This window comes from Engystomops pustulosus, chromosome 2 (assembly GCF_040894005.1).
Source record: "Engystomops pustulosus chromosome 2, aEngPut4.maternal, whole genome shotgun sequence".
In the NCBI taxonomy this organism is placed as follows: domain Eukaryota; kingdom Metazoa; phylum Chordata; class Amphibia; order Anura; family Leptodactylidae; genus Engystomops; species Engystomops pustulosus.
This window is the reverse complement of record NC_092412.1, coordinates 205730996-205753535: the sequence shown is the minus strand read 5'-3', so window position 1 is coordinate 205753535 and position 22540 is coordinate 205730996. Positions and strand designations below refer to the sequence as shown.

At 38.2% G+C, this 22540-nt stretch overlaps 1 protein-coding gene across 5 annotated transcripts in view; it reads right to left on the bottom strand.

Annotated features, from left to right (window-relative positions):
• ZBED1 (zinc finger BED-type containing 1) overlaps positions 1–22540 on the bottom strand; it is a 158395-nt gene that overhangs the window by 2596 nt on the left and 133259 nt on the right. For 4 of the 5 annotated variants that reach the window (XM_072137899.1, XM_072137898.1, XM_072137897.1 and 1 more), the window contains one exon: positions 21376–21583. In XM_072137899.1, coding sequence (XP_071994000.1) covers positions 21376–21583 — 208 coding nt within the window. The remainder of the gene's footprint in view (positions 1–21375; positions 21584–22540) is intronic. The other variant, XM_072137896.1, reaches the window with a different exon arrangement.

Here is a 22540-nt window from a genome sequence, read left to right as displayed (position 1 = left end):
GAATTAAAAAAACATGTACCTTAACTCCCTATACGTCTTGTTTGAGCGGTGGGAAAATCTGCAAATATCTCATTCATGACACTGGACATGTGGCTCAATAGAATCGTTTGAATAACATGATATTGTAAGTGTAGTGCCATGGGCTAAGCCTACATAATCTACTTATTTTATTCAATGTATTATGCATACAATATTTGTATTTGCATTAATGAGCCATCTACTCATTCACCAGCTTTTCCTTCCTAACAAATATTACCAAAATGTATAAAAGCTGCTATAACACTTAAGTAGAACAGCACCTTCTGTAAGACCTGCTTACTACTGGGCTATTAAATATTAATACCAACATCAAAATAGCTAAACATCGCTTCAAATGTTTTTATTATCTTCTCATCTTCTGTTACCAAGATTTAGTCATGCAAAATGTAAACGACTGTAAACAGAATCAGTGGGAAATTCCTATCAAGGGAGTTTTAAAAGCCAAAAATAAATGTTTCATGTGTCTTCCATGGCTTTGTGCGCAGTCATTTGCTTTAGAACAATCCACATGGTGTTCAGAGAAAGACATGCAGCAGGTTGTTTTAGGGAATAATGTGTACGTACAAAGACAAGACTTTAGCAACGTGACTTTGCATTTTGTACATTATATTGTCAAGGACATTTCGAGTGAGGCTTCACAGCTAGACGGGTTCAAGCCAATGGAGCAAGGATGTTCTTCCCTTCTTCCATTACAGACCGTTATTACCAATAGCTAAAAGTTTATAGCTAAGTAACAGAAAATAATCTTTGTATCTAAACGGTCAGTATGATTGAACACCAAGACCTGCTTTATGTGAAGCCTTCACGTGATTCTAGTAGAAGCAGGGAGAAGTTGCTCAAAAGTTTTAGCTGGATGGATCTTGCATGCTATCAAAAAAATGTGGAAGATTTCTTCCAAAAACTACACCACCATGTGTACAGGTCATGTTTGATTGAAACTCATTTCTTTTCAAGTAAACCATACAGAGGACATCCTGGAGTATGTGGTTCACAAACAAGGCATTGGCGGTATCACAGGCCCTTACACAATTATGAAAATCTTACACAATTCTGGATTAGGAAAAGTACAATGTTTCCTTTGCATTGAGTAGGGTAGAAAGGAAATAGAACAACAGATAAATTACTATTTGCAGCGTTTTCTTAGGTAGACCTTTTCAGTTTTGCAAGGATAGTAGTAAAGTTAGATGCATCTTTATTATACATACCCATACATGTGAATGGACACAAGAACTGAAACTAAAAACAGTAGAAGTAAAAGTGCAGACCTCTTAAAAACGATTTAAAACTATTCGCCAAAATAATAACCAATAGACTCAATAAAATATCAGTAGTATAGCAGCAAAAATGGTAATCACTTAAAAATACAAAGTTTATTGAAAACTCGCTCAGGAAAAAACACATTACACCCCTATTCACCACTGTACCAAGTGACGGAATCACTTTAGATATGGCTTAAGTCAAAGATTAGATATGAAACATCAGTATTGACTGGTCTTACTGGTATAAGGCAGGAGATACATTATTAGAGAGCGTACTTACCCAAAATACCATATGGTCCCCTCCACCAGGAGTAAAATAAATCTTATCAAACCAGTATTTCCTACCACTCACATGGTGCTGCAAAAGTTTGGCATGACACTCCCAATATTAACCGCCATCGCTGTCCTTTATACGACTCCCCATGCATCAGTTTACTCCTTAGGATTTGTATATCATGACTTTCCCCTTCAAATGACACCAATTAAGAATGTCCCCTTTCAACCTTAATATTTGGCATGCTGATGGAGCCCCTGGCAGAATAAATTAAACAATTCCAGCTCAATAAGGACATCACATTACAAAATACAAACAATCGCATAGGGCTATTTGGCGAGGACATTATTATGTGTTTTTCTCCATGTACTTTTCTAAAGGAAATCTAGAATCTTGTCAGAATTCTCGTCAGTATACTTCTATCAGGTGAACAACACAAAATCCATGATCCTTAGCTTAAAGCGGTATTCCCACGAAGACAAGATTCTTATATAACAAAATAACACATTCTCCAATTCACGGTTATTAACAAAAATACAACCTTTCACAGATATAATTCCAACCTGTCTCTATCAGTCTTGGTGTACATAATTTCGGCTGCCCTGGGATCCAACCGTAATTCTTTTGGATTACAGTCAGGCAGATTCTTCTCATGAATAGTTTTTCTTGTCTGTGCACTGCAGTGCTCTCTTCCTTCTGCCCTTCCCCCTGCATTAGAAGACCAGCTCAGACACAGGCACTTCCTGTCAGCATGCCGCAGTGTGCAGAGACTTACTCTACTAGCTACAGACAGATAAGGTCTTTATCCAGGGGAGGTGGAGAAAGCTTATAGCAGCGCTGATAGAAAAAGAGAGATGAGAAACATCCTATGTACTAGATACTAGTAGAATGTTAAGAAGCTAAATAAACCTGTACCCTGATAATCAAAGCATGTTGTCAGCACACAACATCTCATATCACAGAGGAATCATGAAGTATCTGCTTACAGAGTCAAAGTCCACAATGAGTTATAGGAACAACAATTAAACTGAGTAAAATCGTAAAATGAGAGGGTTAAAAATTATATTTATTGTGCAAATCACTAGCAGATTAAAATGTGAGAACTTTCTTTCATGGGCAAACCACTTTAAGCCTTAAACAAAGCAAATAGTTGAAGCAAAAATAAATGATTTGGCTTCAACTAGCATAGAAGTCATTGAGGCTAACTTAAACTCCAAAGGTATATCAACCATTTGGATTTCTCTGACAACAATTGCATGAAATCTCTAACCACCTTAACCCCTTCGCGTCAGAGCGTTTTCTCGTTTTTTGCTCCCACGTTCAAAAATCTATAACTTTTTAATCTTTCCAAGTACAGAGCTGTGAAAGTGCTAATTTTCAAAGTTTACTTCTCAGTCGTGTTATTTATTATTCCTTAATCAGATTACAAGAAAGACTACATACTACATATTTGGTAGGACTGTGCCTCAATTAGAAATTTATGGAAGAGAGTGGGAAAGCTTTTATCAAAAGTATGCGGTGCCCCCCTTATATTCACTTTGCCTTTAACCTTATTTCCCTGTTCCAAAGAACCATAATCTTACATATTCTACAAGCTACTAGATCAAAGATATTTAAGTACTACAAGTATGACAAAATCCATTTTCTCCGGATGGAATAAACTGTACCATACAAATGAAAAAACACCATGCTGTTGAGTATTAACTGTTCCAATAAAAAACACAACAGCCATGAAGCAGCTTGCAATGCTCAAATGCCAAAATGATTCCATGTGCTAAGTGCACTCAGCTCTGTTGCCTACACAGAATGGCCAATCCTGACTTCAGTCCAAGTCAATAAGAGAGGTTTCCATAAAACCACAAGATGTCTCATGCTACTATTCATTTACAACAAGATGATTGTAAAGACATACATTGCTCAAACCATTGAGGATGTTTTTCATTGAAATATTAAAGTGTTTTATTAAAGTATTTATCTGCACTTATGAATATTTCTAAAAAAAACTTTCCCTTCTGTACTCCTATGGACAGCGAGCAGGCAGAATAGGAGTACTGTATATAATAGAGTAGAAGCCAATTTTTTCAGTCCCTCTCGCTTATACTTGAGTGAGTCATCCAGAAGGAGAACTGGCAGCCTGCCAGTTTGACTGCGTTTTGCCACAAGTCGCCCAGACAGCCCAGGACAACTGCGTCCAGCACTAGTTTATAGCAACACATCCACTGGGCTCCTAGGGACTCCAGGAGGAGTGAGGAGGTATGGACTGGATTACCATTGAAGTTCCAGTGTGTTGCAGACTAGCTGCCAGCAATCTCTCACCAAGAAGAAGACTACCCAAAAGTTAACTCCAGGAGATATTTATATTTAATGTTTGTGGCATGAGTTTTTGGCAATTATTTACATATCTGCCAAAGACATAATTGCATGCCAAGTTTTATATGAAATTTATATCTGGGTGTGCTATATACAGTGTTTGTGGGACATTTATCAAGGCTTTTTCACAAGAAAACTGGCATAGAAGAATAATTATTATCCCCTTTAATCAAGCTCCAAATCAAGGGGACGCGAGCTTGGGTGTTCCCCACGTACTAAGTAGACCATGTGAACGTTCACCTTTTTGCACAAAGCTTTGGCCGTGGGTGCAACGCCGGAGCATGATAAATCCCCCCATTTGTAAAAATAGATTTCAATTGACCTGCATTGCAGAAGTTTTTTGGTTTCAGCTATTTAGCATTTTGGCAGCATTATTGATAAGCTGGAAAAATGCGTACAAGGTGGTGTTCCTGTTGAGATCAGTGCGATCTACTACCACCTATAATGCTACATTTCCATTTTGTTATTGGAAGGTCAGCGAGAAGCATCTGCACCGCCGTTTCTAACGTGAGATCAGAGCTCTGATTTTGTGTCACCTTGAAATATTTTTAGGCAGGAATAAGCTTCAAAGCAAGTGACAGAAATGCTAAGTATCCATCAAAGAGAATATGTTAACAAAGCTGCACTTAATTAATCAGATCTTTGTGAGTCAGGATTCATAGGAGAAAGCCCAGCTGTGCGTGTTCATCAGGTGAAATGGAGAAATCGCCTGCACAATTTGCATAATTGGTCCTTAAATTTAGCAAACATTAATAATTTAAAAGTTTGAAATAAGGAATTTTCTCGATAAATCATAAGTCACTATGAATCAATCTTAGTAGTAATGGGTTTTTTTTTTGGTAAAAAAAATATTCTTTGTGCAGACCATTAGCAGTTTTCAGGGGGTAAAATATTTTCTTAAAGGACATCTACCATCAGGATCAAGGATTGTAAACCAAGCACACTTTCATGCTGGTGAGTGTCCACTTCGGCAGCATCTGCTCTTCTTTTAGCATAGTATGCCCTTGTTTTTACAAAAAAAGGCTATAAAATTATACAAATGAGCCCGAGGAGCTCCATGTTCCCTTAACATCTATGGATCCTGGAGCTCCTCAGACTCTTTTGTAGAACTTTTAAAGCCTTTTTTGTAAACACAAAGGGCATTAGAAGCTAAAAGAAGAGCGGATTCTGCCTTTAGGGTGCACTCACCAGAATGTAAGTGTGTTTGGTTTACAAGCCTTGATCCTGGTGGTAGATGTCTTTTAACACAAAGTTGAATTAAAGCAGCTCTGCATTTGAGTTGGACAACTCCTTCAATGTCTCACCTCTGGGACTCTCACCTTTTTGAGACAACAACAGTCCTTTGTCCAATTGTCCTTGACCTTTGTCTCTCTAAGAGAAGAACCCAAATTGAGAGTAAATGGAAACACAGTCACATATGTGATTCAATCCATTCCAGTTAACAAAAGCTTTCGAATCAGCTAACAGCTATCTATCAATTTCCCAGAATAATGAGCTGAATGCCAGGTCTTAATCAATCTGAGATACACAGAATATCCTCTGCATTTACCATACATTACTGTGGATCACCCAGATAAAGATTTTTACACTTTGCCTATAAAGTAAAAAAAATCTGATCTAATAGAATAAATACAATAATTCATTGAATGTACATTTTCATAACTCAAAACCCATTTGGTTTAGTTTGTAGTAGAAGAGGTTCTAATAATATGAGCAGTGACTTTTACTGATACACAACATATTACAGGTGGCACAAGAATTCTCACCACAATCCAGATCTATATTCGGGCTATGTAAAGCTCTGCTAGAAGTCTAAATGATAGGTTTAACCCCATTAGAACATTGGGCTAACCGGCTAATCAGAAGGGGTACAACAGCTGTAACTACCACTGGTTATGAAAATGGGATTCCCATTCCCTCTGACTGGAGTGGCAGCCTGTGCTCATGTTGGTGATGACCCTTAAATGCAGTTGGTGCAACAATCAATGTCCCTCCCCACTACTGTGATTTTATTGGTGGATCAGTCGCTATTACACCTGGGAGTTTCTCAGAGGCTCTCATGGCGGTCACTGAGCAAACAACATAACAGTAACTGCATTTTTGCCACACTTGGATTTTTTTCCAGCACACAATATTAAAGCAAATCTTCCACTTCCCCTTGTGGTAGATTAACTATTAACGTTGCTCAGTAGACTCCCAGTAGCGTTAATCTGACATTTTGGTTTATTATGAGCATAGCTCCTGTAGATTCCTTCTAAAAAGAGCTTTTAATTGTTTGAACATTAATCTCAGGGACTATGGGGGCCTCCCCGGAGTCCCTCCAGGCTTCTGGGGTTCTGGCTATTATACGACCCATGCAGCCCTTCATCTCCAACTTTCTGCTCCTTCACTCACCCACCCCCCTTTCCGCTCTGTGCCCAATATCTCGGCAGCACAGACATAGCACAGCGTGTGCTTCCATGAGATTCCTGGCAGGGGTAGAAGGAAGCACCATTTATTTAGCCGAAAACAAGTTGTCATACAGCTTTGTAGAGCAGTACGAAAAATGCACTAAAAAGTACAAATAGTATATAAAAATTTATTTGAATCACAAAATATTGCAAAGGTTATATTGAGAGTCCCATAAAAGAATGCTCGACAATAGATTAGGGCTACTGGTATTTTATTAATGATGGAGACATCATAGTAGGTAGCCTTCTGTGCATGCAATTTATTTCTAACTATATGTAGAATTTACAGTACCAAACAGTAGAGGTCCAGCATCCAGGCAAAAAGTATGGTAATATAAAAAATCCACTTTATTCAAAAATTGTTAGAAACATATAGAGACGTCCTATAACATGGTAAATCTTATGGTAAATCCCAGCCTTTATGAGAAACCCAAACTAGTGCTGTGTATGTGACGCAAAAGATTATTTAAATGCATTTTCAATGTGATCTACTTTTTAGAATTCTGAATAGTTAATAAATTAAAGTAAATGTATCCATTAGTTGTGTAGGTGGAATAAACAATAATAAACTCTTTTATACCATCAGAAAATGAACACACAGAACTATCTATGCACTTTCTTGCTATTTGTTTTGCCATTAATGACTTTTTTGTCGGCATCTTAGAAAAAAATGAGTCTGATTAAGTAGAACATTGTGTTAAATGTATTTTATTCCATTTAGTCATAATGTGCCTTCGGAAGTAGAAAGAAATAAAAGTGTAGAGAATATGTATTATGGAAAGTCTAGCCTTTAGCTTTTTCTTGATAAAATAAAATGAGACTTGCATGATAAATAGTATAGAAAATGTCCATGAGCTGTGCAGTTGATGAAATAAGGGATATGTATGTAGTCATATCCATGTACCCTAATATAAAAAACCGTACACCCTAATACATAGGGTAAAATCCATTGTAGGTCTGTAGACACGATTTCACAGATATAGATATGGCACAATTGTGCCATCTTCCAATCAAAAGTTATGGGGTTTTGATAAAAACCCAGACCCAAAAAGTAGCTCACTGATGGGAGTGGGATAGAAAAACTCCCCCTCACAGTGACATCACAGACAGGGGTGGGGGTCAAAAACTACCTGGGTTTAAATTAATGAAGCAGTCACATGATGTGGTTCAGTCTGAGTGACTATGACAATAGAAGGCCGGATCGATGTCTATGCCCTGTCCTTGGGCCAAAGAATTTCTTCCTATTCCACTAGCAAGAATTTAGCAAGAACACTAAAGTAAATTGTTGTTATTGCTGTGGGGGTCAAAATTAGGTGATCCGTAAGTAATATGGAAAACTCATAAAACATGAATAAAACTGCACAATTTTTCTGTACTGCAAAATGCCCGTTAGAGATAAGTGTCAGCTCCTGATGGAAGTCCGGAGGCTCTGTCCTTCCATTTGATTGTAAAACCTATTACACAGATGATAATGATAAGTTTGCTACACTGTAATTTGCCATGTACAGAAGTGACAATCAAATGAAAAAGTTATAGATACATGAAAGATTATAAGAATCATTTTACTTTGATTAAAGAAGATTTTATCAAAGCTGCACAAATATTCTTTTTATATTTAATAATAAAGTCTACTGATGATCAAAAGATGAAACAGAATAATATATATGTATATATATATATATATATATATATATATATATATATATATATATATATATATATAATAAATGCTCAATAGGAGGGCACAGCCTCTGGGCATAAGAGAGTCCAGTCTAATCATAAGCAAGGAAATATGCAAGGAAAATATAGCAAAATCTAGCAATCTGATAGATCGGGGTCTGCTGGAAATCATCAATGGACCATGCAGCTACAACATTATTATCAACATTATCCACTATTTCGAGTGGATAATGTTGCTAAAAAAAATTTTTTAGTGTATGCTGCTTTTCAATTGACAAGATTTGGTTGTGTATATTCCTATGGAAGTAAAATGGTCCAATTTGTTGCAAAATAATGTCACAAAATTAATTTTCCTGGGGTATGAAAGTGATGATTTGATTGTAGGTTAAACAAAGAACATATTTGTATTTTTATATATGGGAGAGTCTTAAGCATTTTTATTAATAGCATCCTTTAAAAGCCCAATACAAGAGAATAGATGTGAACATCTCAACATCAAAGGATTTCGACCACAATCAAAGGATTTCGACCACAATCAAAGGATTTCGACCACAATCAAAGGATTTCGACCACAATCAAAGGATTTCAACCACAATCAAAGGATTTCAACCACAATCAAAGGATTTCAACCACAATCAAAGGATTTCAACCACAATCAAAGGATTTCAAAAAAATCTAAACCCAAAAAAACAATAATGGAAATTCAACAAATATAATTTGAATTGTATCCCTATAAACTATAATGAAATGTAAGTGGTCCCCTTAAAAAATACAATGCGCTGCATGTCATCTTCAAACAAATACTATTCTGAAAAGGAGTTAAAATATTCCTTCAGAAGTAACGCTACCAAGGTAGTAATACCGGATTGGCTAAAGCACCTGAGGATGGGGAAGAGGCAGTTGCATGATGCCGCTGGAGAAAAACATTATTTATTTGCTTTGACTCGGTTCGTTCTATTTATATAGACCTCTGTTTTAATATCACTCAATACTTTTGTAGTCAGTTCTTGGGCATACATGCTGAGCCAATGCAACTGCTGTATGCTGGCAGCCACTCTGAGCTTGAATACAAAGTGATTTTCATTTTCTTTGTTCCAGGGAGGAACATCATGAACAATAAGATTCACATTGTGCGGGAATAACAAAGTACACATGGTATATCACAGCGAGGAAAATCAGGACGTCGTATGTGACAGAAGACAGCAAATCAGGCAATTTCATGGTTAATGGCGACAAAAGAAAATATTAAAATTACATGCAACAAATAAATTCTGTGTCACCACTACTCTCCCTTATAATCTCTAAAATTAGAGTTTAAATAGAGCCGTATGAATTGGGGCTACTCCGTAAGGACTGAAAACAATATCAAGCTTATCCTGCTCCGGTGCCATCCTTTGCTTATTGATTACAATTCAGTTATGCACGCACGCTCAGAGGAAGTGAATGCAGGTTTTAATCAGAATTTTAAAAAGGTTCACGGTATAATTGATCTTCTCTTCCATCCACTAATGAAAAAAAATAGATTCTGTTATCAGTCAAAAGCATTTGCTCAGTTTTGGCCGAGGTGAAGCTTAGACTCATGTAAGGCTAACCACTTACATTGCCTAATCTGGATCAGGATTGTCTACCTTAATAAAAACTTTACATATATCCCTTTCTTTAAAGAGGATTAACAATAAGACAATGGGGCATATTTATCAGGGCATTACCTAGAATCCAGAGCAATTGTGATGAACGTTAGAAACTACTTTGGGTGGGAAGTTTCGATCTAACTGTAAGGTTATTCTCTCTTCAGAGACTCTGAGGTAGGGATCTCTAATGGAAAGGGCTTGAAGTTCCGCCAGTCTTTTGGCTGAGGTGATAGTCACCAGAATGGATGTCTTAAGAATAAGAAATCTTAAATTATTTCCCTCATTTGTTTTACAGAGCTCTTTTGTTAGAGAGTTAAAAACTACAGATAGATCTCATTGGGAAGCACGGTGGCTTAGTAGTTAGCATTCCAGCCTTGCAGCGCTGGGGACCTGGGTTCAAGTCCCAGGGTCAACATCTGCAAAGAGTTTGTATGTTCTCTCCGTGTTTGTATGTGTTTCCTCCGGGTCCTCCGGTTTCCTCCCACACTCACAATTAGATTGTGAGCCCCATTGGGGACAGGAACCGATTTGGCAAGCTCTATGCAGCGCTGCGTAATCTGTGTGCGCTATATAAATAAAGAACTATTATTGAGGGGAAACTTTTTTTTTAACCCCTTAAGGACGGAGGGTTTTTCGGCTCATTTCTCGCTCTCCAACTTCAAAAATCCATAACTTTTTCATTTTTCCGTGTACAGACTTGTGTGAGGGCTTATTTTGTGCGTAACTAATTTTACTTTCCCATGATGTTATTTATTATTCCATGCCATGTAGTGGGAAGCCGCAAAAAAATTCCAAATGTGGTGCACTCTGCGCACCAAATAACACCTCTACTTTATTCTTTGGTTCGGTACGATTGCGGTGATACCAAATTTATACAGGTTTTATTGCGTTTTAATACATTTTCAAAAATTAAACGAATGTGTACAAAAAAGAAAATAAAATTTTGCCATCTTCTGACGCGAATAACTTTTTCATACTTTGGTGCATGGAGCTGTGTGAGGTGTCATTTTTTGCAAAATGAGCCGACATTCTCATTGCTACCATTTTGAGGACTGTGCGACATTTTGATCATTTTTTATTACATTTTTTATGTCATCTAAAAAGGTGTAAAAGTTGCGTTTTGGACATTTGGGCGCCATTTGCCGTTCAATAACCGTTTTTATATTTTGATAGATCGGGCATTTTGGGCGGCGATACCTAATGTGATTTTTACTATTTATTATATTTTATATCAGTTCTAGGGAAAGGGGGGTGATTTGAACTTTTAATATTTTATTATTTTTTACATTTTTTAAACTTTTTTTTCCCACTATTTCTTAGACCCTCTAGGGTACATTAACCCTAGATGGTCTGATCGCTCCTGCCATATACTGCAATACTACTGTATCGCAGTACAGGCAGTCCCCGGGTTACGTACAAGATAGGTTCTGTAGGTTTGTTCTTAAGTTGAATTTGTATGTAAGTCGGAATTGTATATTTTATCATTGTAGCTCCAGACAAATTTTTTTTTTTTGCCCAAGTGACAATTGGAGTTAAAATTTTTTTGATGTAATTGGACCAAGGATTATCAATAAAGCTTCATTACAGACACCTTACAGCTGGACATTGCAGTCTGGGACTATAGTAAAGCCTCCAGAGAGCTTCACTAGAGGTCATAGTGGGCAGAGGGGTCCGTCTGTAACGATGAGTCGTCTGTAAGTCGGGTGTCCTTAAGTAGGGGACCGCCTGTATATGGCATTTCTGCTCACTATACATTACAATGAGCCACAGGCTCATTGTAATGGATATGCAGAAGCCATGTATCCTCGGGTCAAACGAAGACCCGAGGGTACCATGGCAACCGATCGCCGCCCCCCGATGACGTTCGGGGGAGCGGCGATCGGAGGTAAGATGGCGGCGCCGCCAAATTTAAAGTGCCGGCGGCAAAGAAAAGGTTAACACCCGCGATCGGTGCAAGCTCCCCAAGGAGCTTCTATGAGTTTAAGTGAATTGAAAACTTTCACTTTTGCATTATTCCTTGGCGCAAATAGATCTATGGAAGGAACTCCCCACCCTACAACTTCCCCTTGAAAAGCTAGGACTTCTCCAAGGTTCTGGACTTAATACCAGGTAGGAGGGGCCCATGACCCCTCCTGGGGGGGCAGACGTGTGTCTGCACCTGATATAATCAGACACCTCTGATGCTCCTTGTCTTTTGTCTTGGAACCCATTTATCATCAAGTGCAGAGAAAGATCTTAAGCTGTGGACTATCAGGTTCCATTAGGACCACACACAAGGTAACTAACTTACTCAACTGTTGATACTTGTAGTGCTACCTTTGTATTTTGTACTCAGTTTAACTGTATATATCTCTATTGGATATATTGTCTTGTCTAGTGTGCCTTTTAGGCAATATAAAATTTAACCTGTGTTGCCCTTTCATCTCGATCCACAAATCCCACATAGGCCTCTCGGTTATATACATTCTATCGGGTTGGTTCCTCACCCTATATGATCCCGTAACAGACTGGGCTTATATTAAAGGAGAGCTGAGGGCAGCTTAATTGGGTTGATAAGGTTCTGTTTCACTGAGGCTGTTTCTAGCCATTCAGGGTTGTGATTTATTGTCGTGCCATATCCGGAAGTTTTGTGGACAACTTTAAATCACTTCCTGAGCCTCTCAGAACCCGTGTGTTCTGGGAGTGTCTATTAAAGGATAATTAAGTGACCTTGCATACCCTTCAGGGGTCCGAAACTTCACGGTTTCCTTCACAAACCCCTTTACCCTCCAGTCTGAAAATCCAAAGTATATATTTTTAGTATATAGGGTTGGAGAAGAAATCTCACATTTATCAGCCATTATGCAGATTCTCAGTCCAGATGGAGAAGGTAACAGAGACCCCAATGTCAGACATGACAGACCTACCAGTTGTTTTAAAATTAAAAGGGTATTCCCATTTCAGCAAATTAATGTTATTGTTTGTATTATAAAAAGTTATACAATTTTACAATATACTTTCTGTATCAATTCCTCACGGTTTTCTAGATCTCTGCCTGCTGTCATTTTATATAAATTATATGTTTACTTCCAGTGGACAGTAATGTGACCATGGTCACACAGGTGCATGGCTCGTTATATCACACAGCTGTGATTACCTTCTGTGCTGCTAACGAGTTGTGCACTTGTGTGACCATGGTCCGATTCCTTTCCACTGGAAGTAAACATATAATTTATATAGAATGACAGCAATCAGAGATCTAGAAAACTGTGAGGAATTGATACAGAAATTATACTGGAAAACTTAATCATAAAACTTTTATCATAAAAATTTTATCATAAAAACATTAACATTCATTTTCTGAAATGGGAACACCCCTTTAATTAGCCATGCGATCCCGGCTTCCCACGTCAGCCGTTAAAAACAGCCCCCTCAGACTGTCAGAAAGGTGGGGGCTGAAAGCTGAGGAGTAATTGAGCAGCACATGCAAGTCACATGTTTTTTGTTTTATTTATAGTGTACAAACTAAAACTAAACACTGGGACTCACCAGAGGATTTTGTCAAGATGCCAGGAAGGTTAAAACACACAATTATACTGAAATGCAAATGCCCAGAAAAGGCAAAAAGGCATCTTTGCAATGCCGGTGTAATGGGCTTACGCATCCTCTCTTTAGTGAAAATTAGGCCCCTGGTGACAGGCTCCCCTTAAGTTATTTTGTCCAACCCCTGATAATATAGACAGATATTTAAGACGTAGAGCTACATACAGTATGTTAAAAATATAAAAACCCATTAAGCCGTGTACCCTACACCAATCTCTGTAACTTCCTCCAGCAGTTTTCTCTTGCACCTTTGCTCACTTACAGCTAAGCCCTCGGCAGGGTGTATTTAGGATTCATACAGTATTCTCCGTCGTGTTTGCCCCCAGCAAATACTGTATAAATTGCCTCATGTCTGTCGTCTGTTAAGATTCTATTTGAAGTAAATACTTTGAGCACATATAAAATGAAAAGCTAACACAGACAAGAGTATATACATGGAAGGATTACTTTTGTTTTATATTTAAATAATGAGGTCGGTAAAATAGGTTCAGGAGTTTAATTAATTTCAACACAGGTGGAGGGTGAGATGGGAAAAATCCAAATCACACAGGACTTAGAGGCAAGAGAGAAAGGTCTCATTCTATAATTTACAAAGTCCTTTTGACAACTGCAAAAATCGGAATAAGTTTTCGTCTTCCCCAACCCAAGCGTTTCATACTATATAAATGTAAAACAGGTTTTTGTAAAGCAGATTTACATTTCTAGATAAAATACAATGCATAAATAATCCTACAGCAGATTGCATATGCTACAGGATCATCCTACGGGAGTTGGACTCCCTAGCATCTGTACCTGATATGCCTGTAAATGTTACTAAAGAAGTGCTGGTGAGAATGTGTGCTCCATTCACTTCTATGGCACTACTGGGACCTTGTCTATAGCTGGGTTAGGAGTCATTTCTTGTGGGAGAAGCTGCAGTTTTTATTGACACAATTTTAGGAAATGTATAACCTCCTCATGGCCTTTTATTCAAATATTTATGGGTGGTGAAATGTCGTTCATTTTGCCTGTTTTTCCTCTTGCCGTATGGGACTGAGTTTAGATTTTCACACCATGACTAAGGCTTGAGAGCAAGCTGAAACGCGTAGGTGGATTACCTACATGTCACTTTTCCTGCACTTTTTAATGTAAGAAGAATAAAGTTTTGAAGTTTTATGGGATGTGCCACGTATACTCTTTCTTACTTAGATATTAACCCCTTAGCGCTATGCGTACATGTACGGTGCAGAGGTGTGAGGCTGTATGAAGAGGGCTCACTGAATGAGCTCAGTCAACAGAAACAAACATTATCCAGTACAATTCTCTGGCTTGCCTCCTACTTCCCCTAACTTCTGAATGCTAGATGTAGAATCTGTAAACCTTCCCTTATTATTCCACTCTCTGGGTAGCCTGTCAACTCTTCACCTTCAGGGTTATGCTGACTCACTTGGCCACTGTATAGTCGCATACATAATTACCTTGCCCTTTTTGTCTCTTTTACTATCCTTCCACTTTACGTTTGTTCCCCCTCTTTTATTTGGTTACATTGAAATCTACATACAGTAGCACACAATGACTTGTCCTGGATATATATCTATACATCTATCTTTAGTAACCACCTGAACCTGAGAATCCAATACTAGAATCCTGTGGTTGATGTCACATCATCCTAAGTTAATTTTTGCCTTCCTATACTTTGTTACCAAACCATCAGAAAGCTCAAATGTACTTGTAACCTTGGATTTTCAGTTTATTGATGTTAACCTAGAACAACAGTAAAATCTCTGAATACGCAAAGAAACTATGTTGAGCATATTCTATATTTTGCCTTTTTTTACCTTCTACATTCAATTTCCTGACTTTGACCTGATGCACTGAACAGCAGTGTTCTGAGAGCTCGGGAGATTTGAAAACTTGGAGGTCCTTGTGCCGGTATGACAGAAGTAAGGCTTTAATGTCTAGATGAAAGTTGAGAAAACTAGAAAGAAACCTTTCCCACATGAGTGGTGGTGAAGAAAGTGAGGCAAAGGTATGTAATATTAATGCAATAGCATTTCTCTATGAAACCCAAGCGGTGTAACCCTGACTGCATTCTAATCTTTGTTGTACATTTCATCTACACGTGCCAGGGTTACATAAATGTCTTGTAACATTTTCTAGATAAAGGCAGGTGATAGGAGAAATATTACAATAGGTCATACTTATGATATAAACACCCACTTTAATAAAAAGTAGATTTCCCCCGATTTATTCCCTGGCCACAGCTGGGATTAAAATACATTTGGTACCTACAATAAGCATGTAGGGAGTACAAGTAGTTTTGAAACAGAGGGTTATGAGTGTAATAGAAATTACCATGATGGGCATAAGGTCACCTTTAAAGAGGACCTGTCACCTAAATTTTCGGCACTAGGAGCTGCTTACTAAAGTAAGCAGCTCCTAGTGCTTGATCAAACGCCGCAGTGTTATAGTGATAGCGTTACCGGAAACCTCCGGTAACGCTATCAAACACTGCGGCGGGGTACAGTGTAATCATCGGCCAGCTTGCAAAGCTGTCCGATGTATTCATGAGGGGGCGGTCCGAGGCACTGCCTCTTCCCCGGACCGCCCCGCTAGCTCCATAGGCCGGCAGTGACTGCCGCACGCTAGGTGGCAGTCACCGCCCCTAGCCATGCCCCAACCCCGCCCCCTCATGAATACAGCTTTGCGAGCTGTCCGACAATTACATCCTACCCCGCCGCAGTGTTTGATAGCGTTACCGGAGGTCACGATCAGTAGGCTGGGGGTGCAGGAGAAAATCAGTCCTCACTATTGCTAGCAGCATGTAAAAAAACTCCAGAGCCTTGAGTGATGTCACAAGCATGTGATCAGATCCTGCACACACAACACAGTACATGTACAGTGAAACCTATTTCAGCAGACCTCTTTACACAGGAAAGGGGTGATTTGGAGATTCGGGACAGCTTCCTTAGAGAAAAAAATCACTGATTGAATAAAAAAAATATACTGTCTTTTAATGAGGGGTCCTCTCACCGAGGTCATCTCCTGTACCGGTTTCACTGTGTATATCATATATACACATACTGTGATGTTGCCATGTATTATCTTTTTATTCCTATGTAGGTGTTTTATAGTGTAGTTGGACATGTTTTAATATATATTTTTCTTTCTGGTGTAGTAGATTAATGTATGATCATGTCTGACCATGATGCAGAGATCCAGTGTTGTTTCGTGTCCGCTCTATGACTTCCCTGCCTTGCTCTGCACTAGATCTCTGTACAAGCAGAAGCTGATCCTGTGTCCTCATTGGCTGCACTGCCTGTGCATGAGTGTCCTCAGTGCTCTGGCCTCAGTGCCCTCAGCTGATGTCACAACCAGGAAAACACTTATCTTTGCCAAAAGTAAGCCAACCAGTTTTTTTGTAAGACATAATACTATATGTTGTAGAATAACAAGTTATAAACGCCCAGCACCAATACTGAACATCTCCTGTTTGTGTTTATCCTAAACCTGTGGGTGTTTGTTTACAGTATTTTTTTCTGTTATTTTTGTTAACATTGTTGTAAAGGTAATATGCAAAGGCATAAATTACTCTTCAAAGGATTATGTGTAAAATTATATGTATATATGTGTGTATACACATTAGCTGTAGCCCCCAGCATGGTAAATAACTGCTCTTAGCTACAACAAAATAGAATGGGTTAATAAATAATAATAATCTCTCTATATGTATCTGTCTTTCTATCTATTAATATTACCTCACACATAAGCTGTTTTATTCTCATTGCCTCTAGTAACCAATCAAAGGTCAGAGCCTATATGAATGACCTGTGGCAAAATAGCAATCAATCACAGCAGCAGCAGATAATGGTTCCTGTATATGTTGGTCAATAAGTGAATTTTGGAAAGCATGGGGTGAAAATTTCAACTTAAAACAGAGTCTGTAAGGTTCCCTGAGTCACAGAGAGCGGCTGTTCAAAATTTGGTGATTGTAAACGCGACAGTGCAGATTCCTTTAGTGGATATACACACACACATACATACACTTGGATTTATATAATTTATTATGTATATACACATGAGGTAGACAATACTGTAACTCAACAGATCTGGAGGGTAAATTAGACTAAATTAAAAAAAAACTAAGTAAAAAGGCTGTAATCACTAGTCTGCGGAGAAGAAGCAGCCCTTCTATTTCGCTCAGTTCACTACAGATGATGCAGTGCTGTGGAAATAAACATAATTCAAATGTGACACAAGAAAGTAAAAGCAGCAGCGCCAGGAATAAATCAATCTGCCCCACACATCATAACTCACAGGAATGATCAAGATGTGGAGGAAAGTTTTTTTCCAGGGTCATTTCAGCAGAAGATTGTGACCTTCAGGTATTCCTTGAACTTATGTTGCTACTTCCCATCTGTGTCAGAGTTTGTTCAATCTGCGTCTACAGGGGGGGTTATGCATTTATGCTGTTTCTGCAAAGATAGTAAACATTGGAGCAGATGGAAAGCCAAAAAGAAGTGACATTCACTGCAATGCAACATGCCGATTGCAAATGCAAAATGTGTTTCTTCTTGTTTATGTTAATTTCACCTTATGTAATACGATGACCGATTCATAGGTCCATATCCATAATGATAGGTCACAAATATAAAGGGAAAACTCCCTTTAAGTCATGGCTGCCAATGTAATTGGAATTGCCAGAAACATCTTTGGCAATACCATTTGTCGAGTCCCGGGGATCAGATCTATCGTAAATCTACTCGACAGTTCAATGACATAACAATGCTGGAACATCTTTTCTTGGAACTCTGCCTTGAGTTTACTTCTGTCATTCCTCTTGGAAATACATGGATGACGTGACACTTTAGTAGAGTGTGTATCTTCATCAGACAACGTCAGCACTGATTTGTATGTTATGTACCTCTTTGACCAATGCATGGTTAAATGGTGCGACCAAATTGCAATACTCATACATTACTCATACATTTGTGGGAGGCCTGGCTGGAATTTATAAAGTCACAAAACAAATCAATAATCCGCTTCAACGGCCTATATAGTGTCCAATTCTGAATGGAATAAAGTACCGTTAAAAAGAGTGTAATAAAAAACGTGCAGCTAAAATGAGCGGCTGAACGATCTACAGATACTCTGATGTCATCATGTGAATATTGTACAATATCTATTGTAAGGTATGAAGATATCAACTTGTACTGGAAAAGATGGGATTGAATTAAAAAAAATAAAGCAAGTTATTTCAGAAAGCCATGAGGTCATTAAATCAATGATCGATATAACAAAATCCTATTATCACATCACAACACAATGTAAAACTGATCTAACTTTAATGATTTCTATGCAACCGGGAAAGCTTAGTACAACAGACGCTTCCCTGCTGCTACTACAAAGTCTAATTTTCCATACAAGGAAGGCACACTTTTGGGCACACCATGCCATACTGTACAATGATTTATTTGCAAATTGCTTCCTGCTATGCTCTGTAACACAAAAGCATTTTATTATACTGGAATATAGAGACTCAGTTCATGTTCTACAATTAACATTAACTTATATGGAATTAATATTCTGGCGCGTGAATGATACAGTTATGCTTCAGTCAGCAAGTGATTTAGTAAATCTGCTTCAATTGCAAGTGGAAGTCAAAATGGTACCAAGATTTATATCTCCAGCATATACTGCAAATTCATTATACATAATCGCACAAATACATCGAGAGTACAGCATGAAGTAAAGCAGAATGACTATTTGGTTATTTCTATTATACATCCCAATAAGGATATACAATTATATGTACCATGAGTAGTGATTACACAATTTGGAAAGCTGCAGTATGGGGGATGTATATAAGCCGTATATATGTCCCCCACAGAGGGCAATGGGCGCACAGCGCCCTATGGGAGTGGTACGGTGCAGCACACATAAGGCACCATACCGTTCCATAGCCGGGAGAAAGATAGGACATGTCCTATCTTTCCCCGTAATACGGAGCTGTGCGCTATACATCGGTATTGAGAATGACAGGAGTGCTCACCTCCTCCTCCTCAACTAGGCGCCAACATGTGCCCACCGTGCTACCGTATGGGGGCACATCGTCGTGTGAATGTATCCTTATAGTTAATTATAGGATGTAAAGTCCAGACTTTTAGGAGTTTCAACTCCTTAACATGTGCCACACTGTTTTTAAAAGGGACCTGTCACCACATTTTTCAAAAATACAGCTAGTGGAAAGTTCCCATAGTGGCCTATAAACTATAGCTAAAAATGTCCTAATGTCATGTGACCAGGGTGACATCATCTTAGGCCCTTCAGCCTCCTAATATTAGCAAACACATGAAATCACAGTAGCCTACATGGATGCATGGAGAGGATTAGATGTCCATGGAGGACATTAGCAAACTGTACAATATGCATATATCTGAGCACCTGTGTGACCATGGTCAGAATTCTGTCCACAGGAAGTAAACAATGAAGCTTTCATTAGAATGAAAACAAGCAGAAATCCAGAAAACTGTGAGGAAAATGGTATCATTTTTCATAATACAAACACTATTTTGCCGAAATGGGAATACCTATTAAACCCATAATAAAAGGTCTGAGGTTTGATGCATGGTGCTTTTATTTGGAAGAGTTTTCTGTGAAGAAAACAGTGGGTCAAAGGAGTTCTCCATGCAGGTGACACAAGCCATCCTTAAAGGAAATCTACAACTTCCCAAGGAAGGTTAACTATTTATTAGAAGCATTGCTCCTGTAGATTTCCTTCAAAACAAACTTTTATTTCTATGTAAATTAATCTGGGGCACTCCGAGAGGGGGTGTGGGGCTCACTAGAACCCCTCTGGAATGTGGGGTCTTGGCTAAAACAGAGTCAGAGCCCTTTTCCCCAAGCTACCTGCTCCTTCATTCGTCCCCCTTCTCCCTCTGTGCCAGGCAGATCGGCAGCACAGAGATATTACTGCTGGTAGTTTATGAAGAATATGCCTTACATCAAAAAACATAGATATCCAGTAAGAATGAATAATTGGGCAGGTCTACCATTTGTGATACCAAACCAAAGAGATGGCCTAAGGCTGTAATAGGGTGACACTGCATTTATCTTGAAAAGTCATTGTGATAACAGATAAATTCTGTGGATGATTATGAAGGAGGAAGGTAAGTACAGATGAGAAAGAAAGAAAAATAAAAAAACAATAGCATTTTCTCTTGAATAAAATATATAATATAAATGCACTAGAGTCACCTGCACTATTCAATTCTGACATTAAAGACGTGCACATGAGTTACACTTTAAATGGAAAGAGTTGCAGTACAAGGCATAACCACTTCTATGTATAATGCTGCTGTGCCTAAAAAAAAAAAAATGAATATGACATGGTTCTCAAAAAATCTCTATGACCCTTTCAATGTACTAAGTGGGTATTTAGCAAAAGAAAAAAATGGAAAAGCGCTGATATTGTGCAGTAGTTTTTATTTACAGGCAGTACAGGTTTGTTCCGAAGTTGAATTTGTATGTAAGTCGGAACTGTATATTTTAGAATTTTGACTCCAGAAAAATTTTTTTTTGTCCCAGTCACAATTGGATTTTCAAAATTTTTGTGGTCGTCTGTAAGTCGGGTGTCCTTAAGTAGAGCACCGCCTGTATCTACTTAGAGTGTATTTGTATAGTATTGGACTCACCTTCTTCAGTTGTGTTCCAAGCCATAACCACTTTGTATAACATGTTAACATTATCTATATATCATTTTAATGTATGTTTTTTACTACCTACTTTAAATAATAATTATTATTTAAATAAAAGGCTTGTAATTTTTCCATGAAGTAGAGTGCCCAAATGGAATTTTTTGGAGCTATTTCATAGCACCAAACACTTTAGCCAAATGAAGATGTCCCTTTGGGTCTGATCCCATATAACTCCTTTAAAACTACATTTAAATGTACTGTTGTATTGACTTGTATTGCTATTCTGTGTCATGATCTCATCCCATGCCTTGATCTGTATTTTACAAAATAATGTCATATTGGGATAAATGAAGGTCTATTGTATCCTATTCTAAAAAATCTTTAAAAAATTCTTGGTATAGAAATGACACTTACCTTTAAGAGTAGCCAGCCTGTCATCCATTTCACAACTTTCCCTGGATACGACAGATTCTTGTAGAGATCAGTATTTACAACCCCAGGGTCCACAGCATTGCAGGTCACATGACTACCTTCCACAGTCAGCAGATGTTGTAGGTAGTAGGTGAATAGTACAAGGGCAAGCTTACTCTGAGCATACGCCCCATGGGCGGAATAACAGCTGCTGTGGGCAGACGGAAAAGAAAAAGTGTTAGACAATGACCAACATTAATTAATAAAGGAGTATTTCGTTATATATTTCATTTTTTTGCTCCTCAGTTTCATTGTTACCATTTCTGTTGTTTCTGCACTTGCTTTTTCAATATATTTTGAAGACTACAGCCAAAAAGAGAACAAATGTAAAATGTCACCACCCGCGGCATTTCCTTTTTCTCTGCAAGGCTGAAAAATCAGTCATATCGACAAAAAGGAGAAAGCTTCAAGCTCCAGACTGGTGAAAATGAAACAGCTTATACTAAGCCATCAAAGAATTCTTCAGACATTTAACAGTATTAGAGCTAAAAGTTTGCCATGCTCTGTGCTTTAGATGACCGACTTTGGGAGGAAAAGCTACTAAATGTCAGTAACATAGTTCTATCATATTTCTATATTGGTTGGGATGAGAACACTTAAGAGTTCAGCTAGTTCATTCAGTCCATTAATCTTAAGTGTTGGACTATATTCTTAGAAAATCTGTTTTTTAACTTTAATACTCCCAATTGTGACATCTTTTCAAGTTGATTTTGTGCATAAGCGCCCAGTGCCCAAAATCAGCATGGGGCACATTTACTAAGGGACGTGCGCCAGTTTTTTGTCAGACTTTGCAAACTGCTTGCCCATGTATTTAATAAGTGCCTCAGTTACATTTGTGTCGCATGTGACCATTTTGTGGCGCAGCTACAGTATGTTTCACGTGACACAAATTTTTGTACTGAAGGGGGCATTCCGGTGGTCAGCTGGTCCATGCACCAGATTTAACATACAAAGTCAGACACAAATGTGTTGCTCGCCCTATGTTAAAGGTGCACCAAAAAAAAGTGGTGCACTCTGTCAGGACACTCTGCACTATACACAGGAAAAATTTACATAGTGCTGTCTGCACTGTTCTTAGTAAATGTGCCCCATTATTATTATTATTATT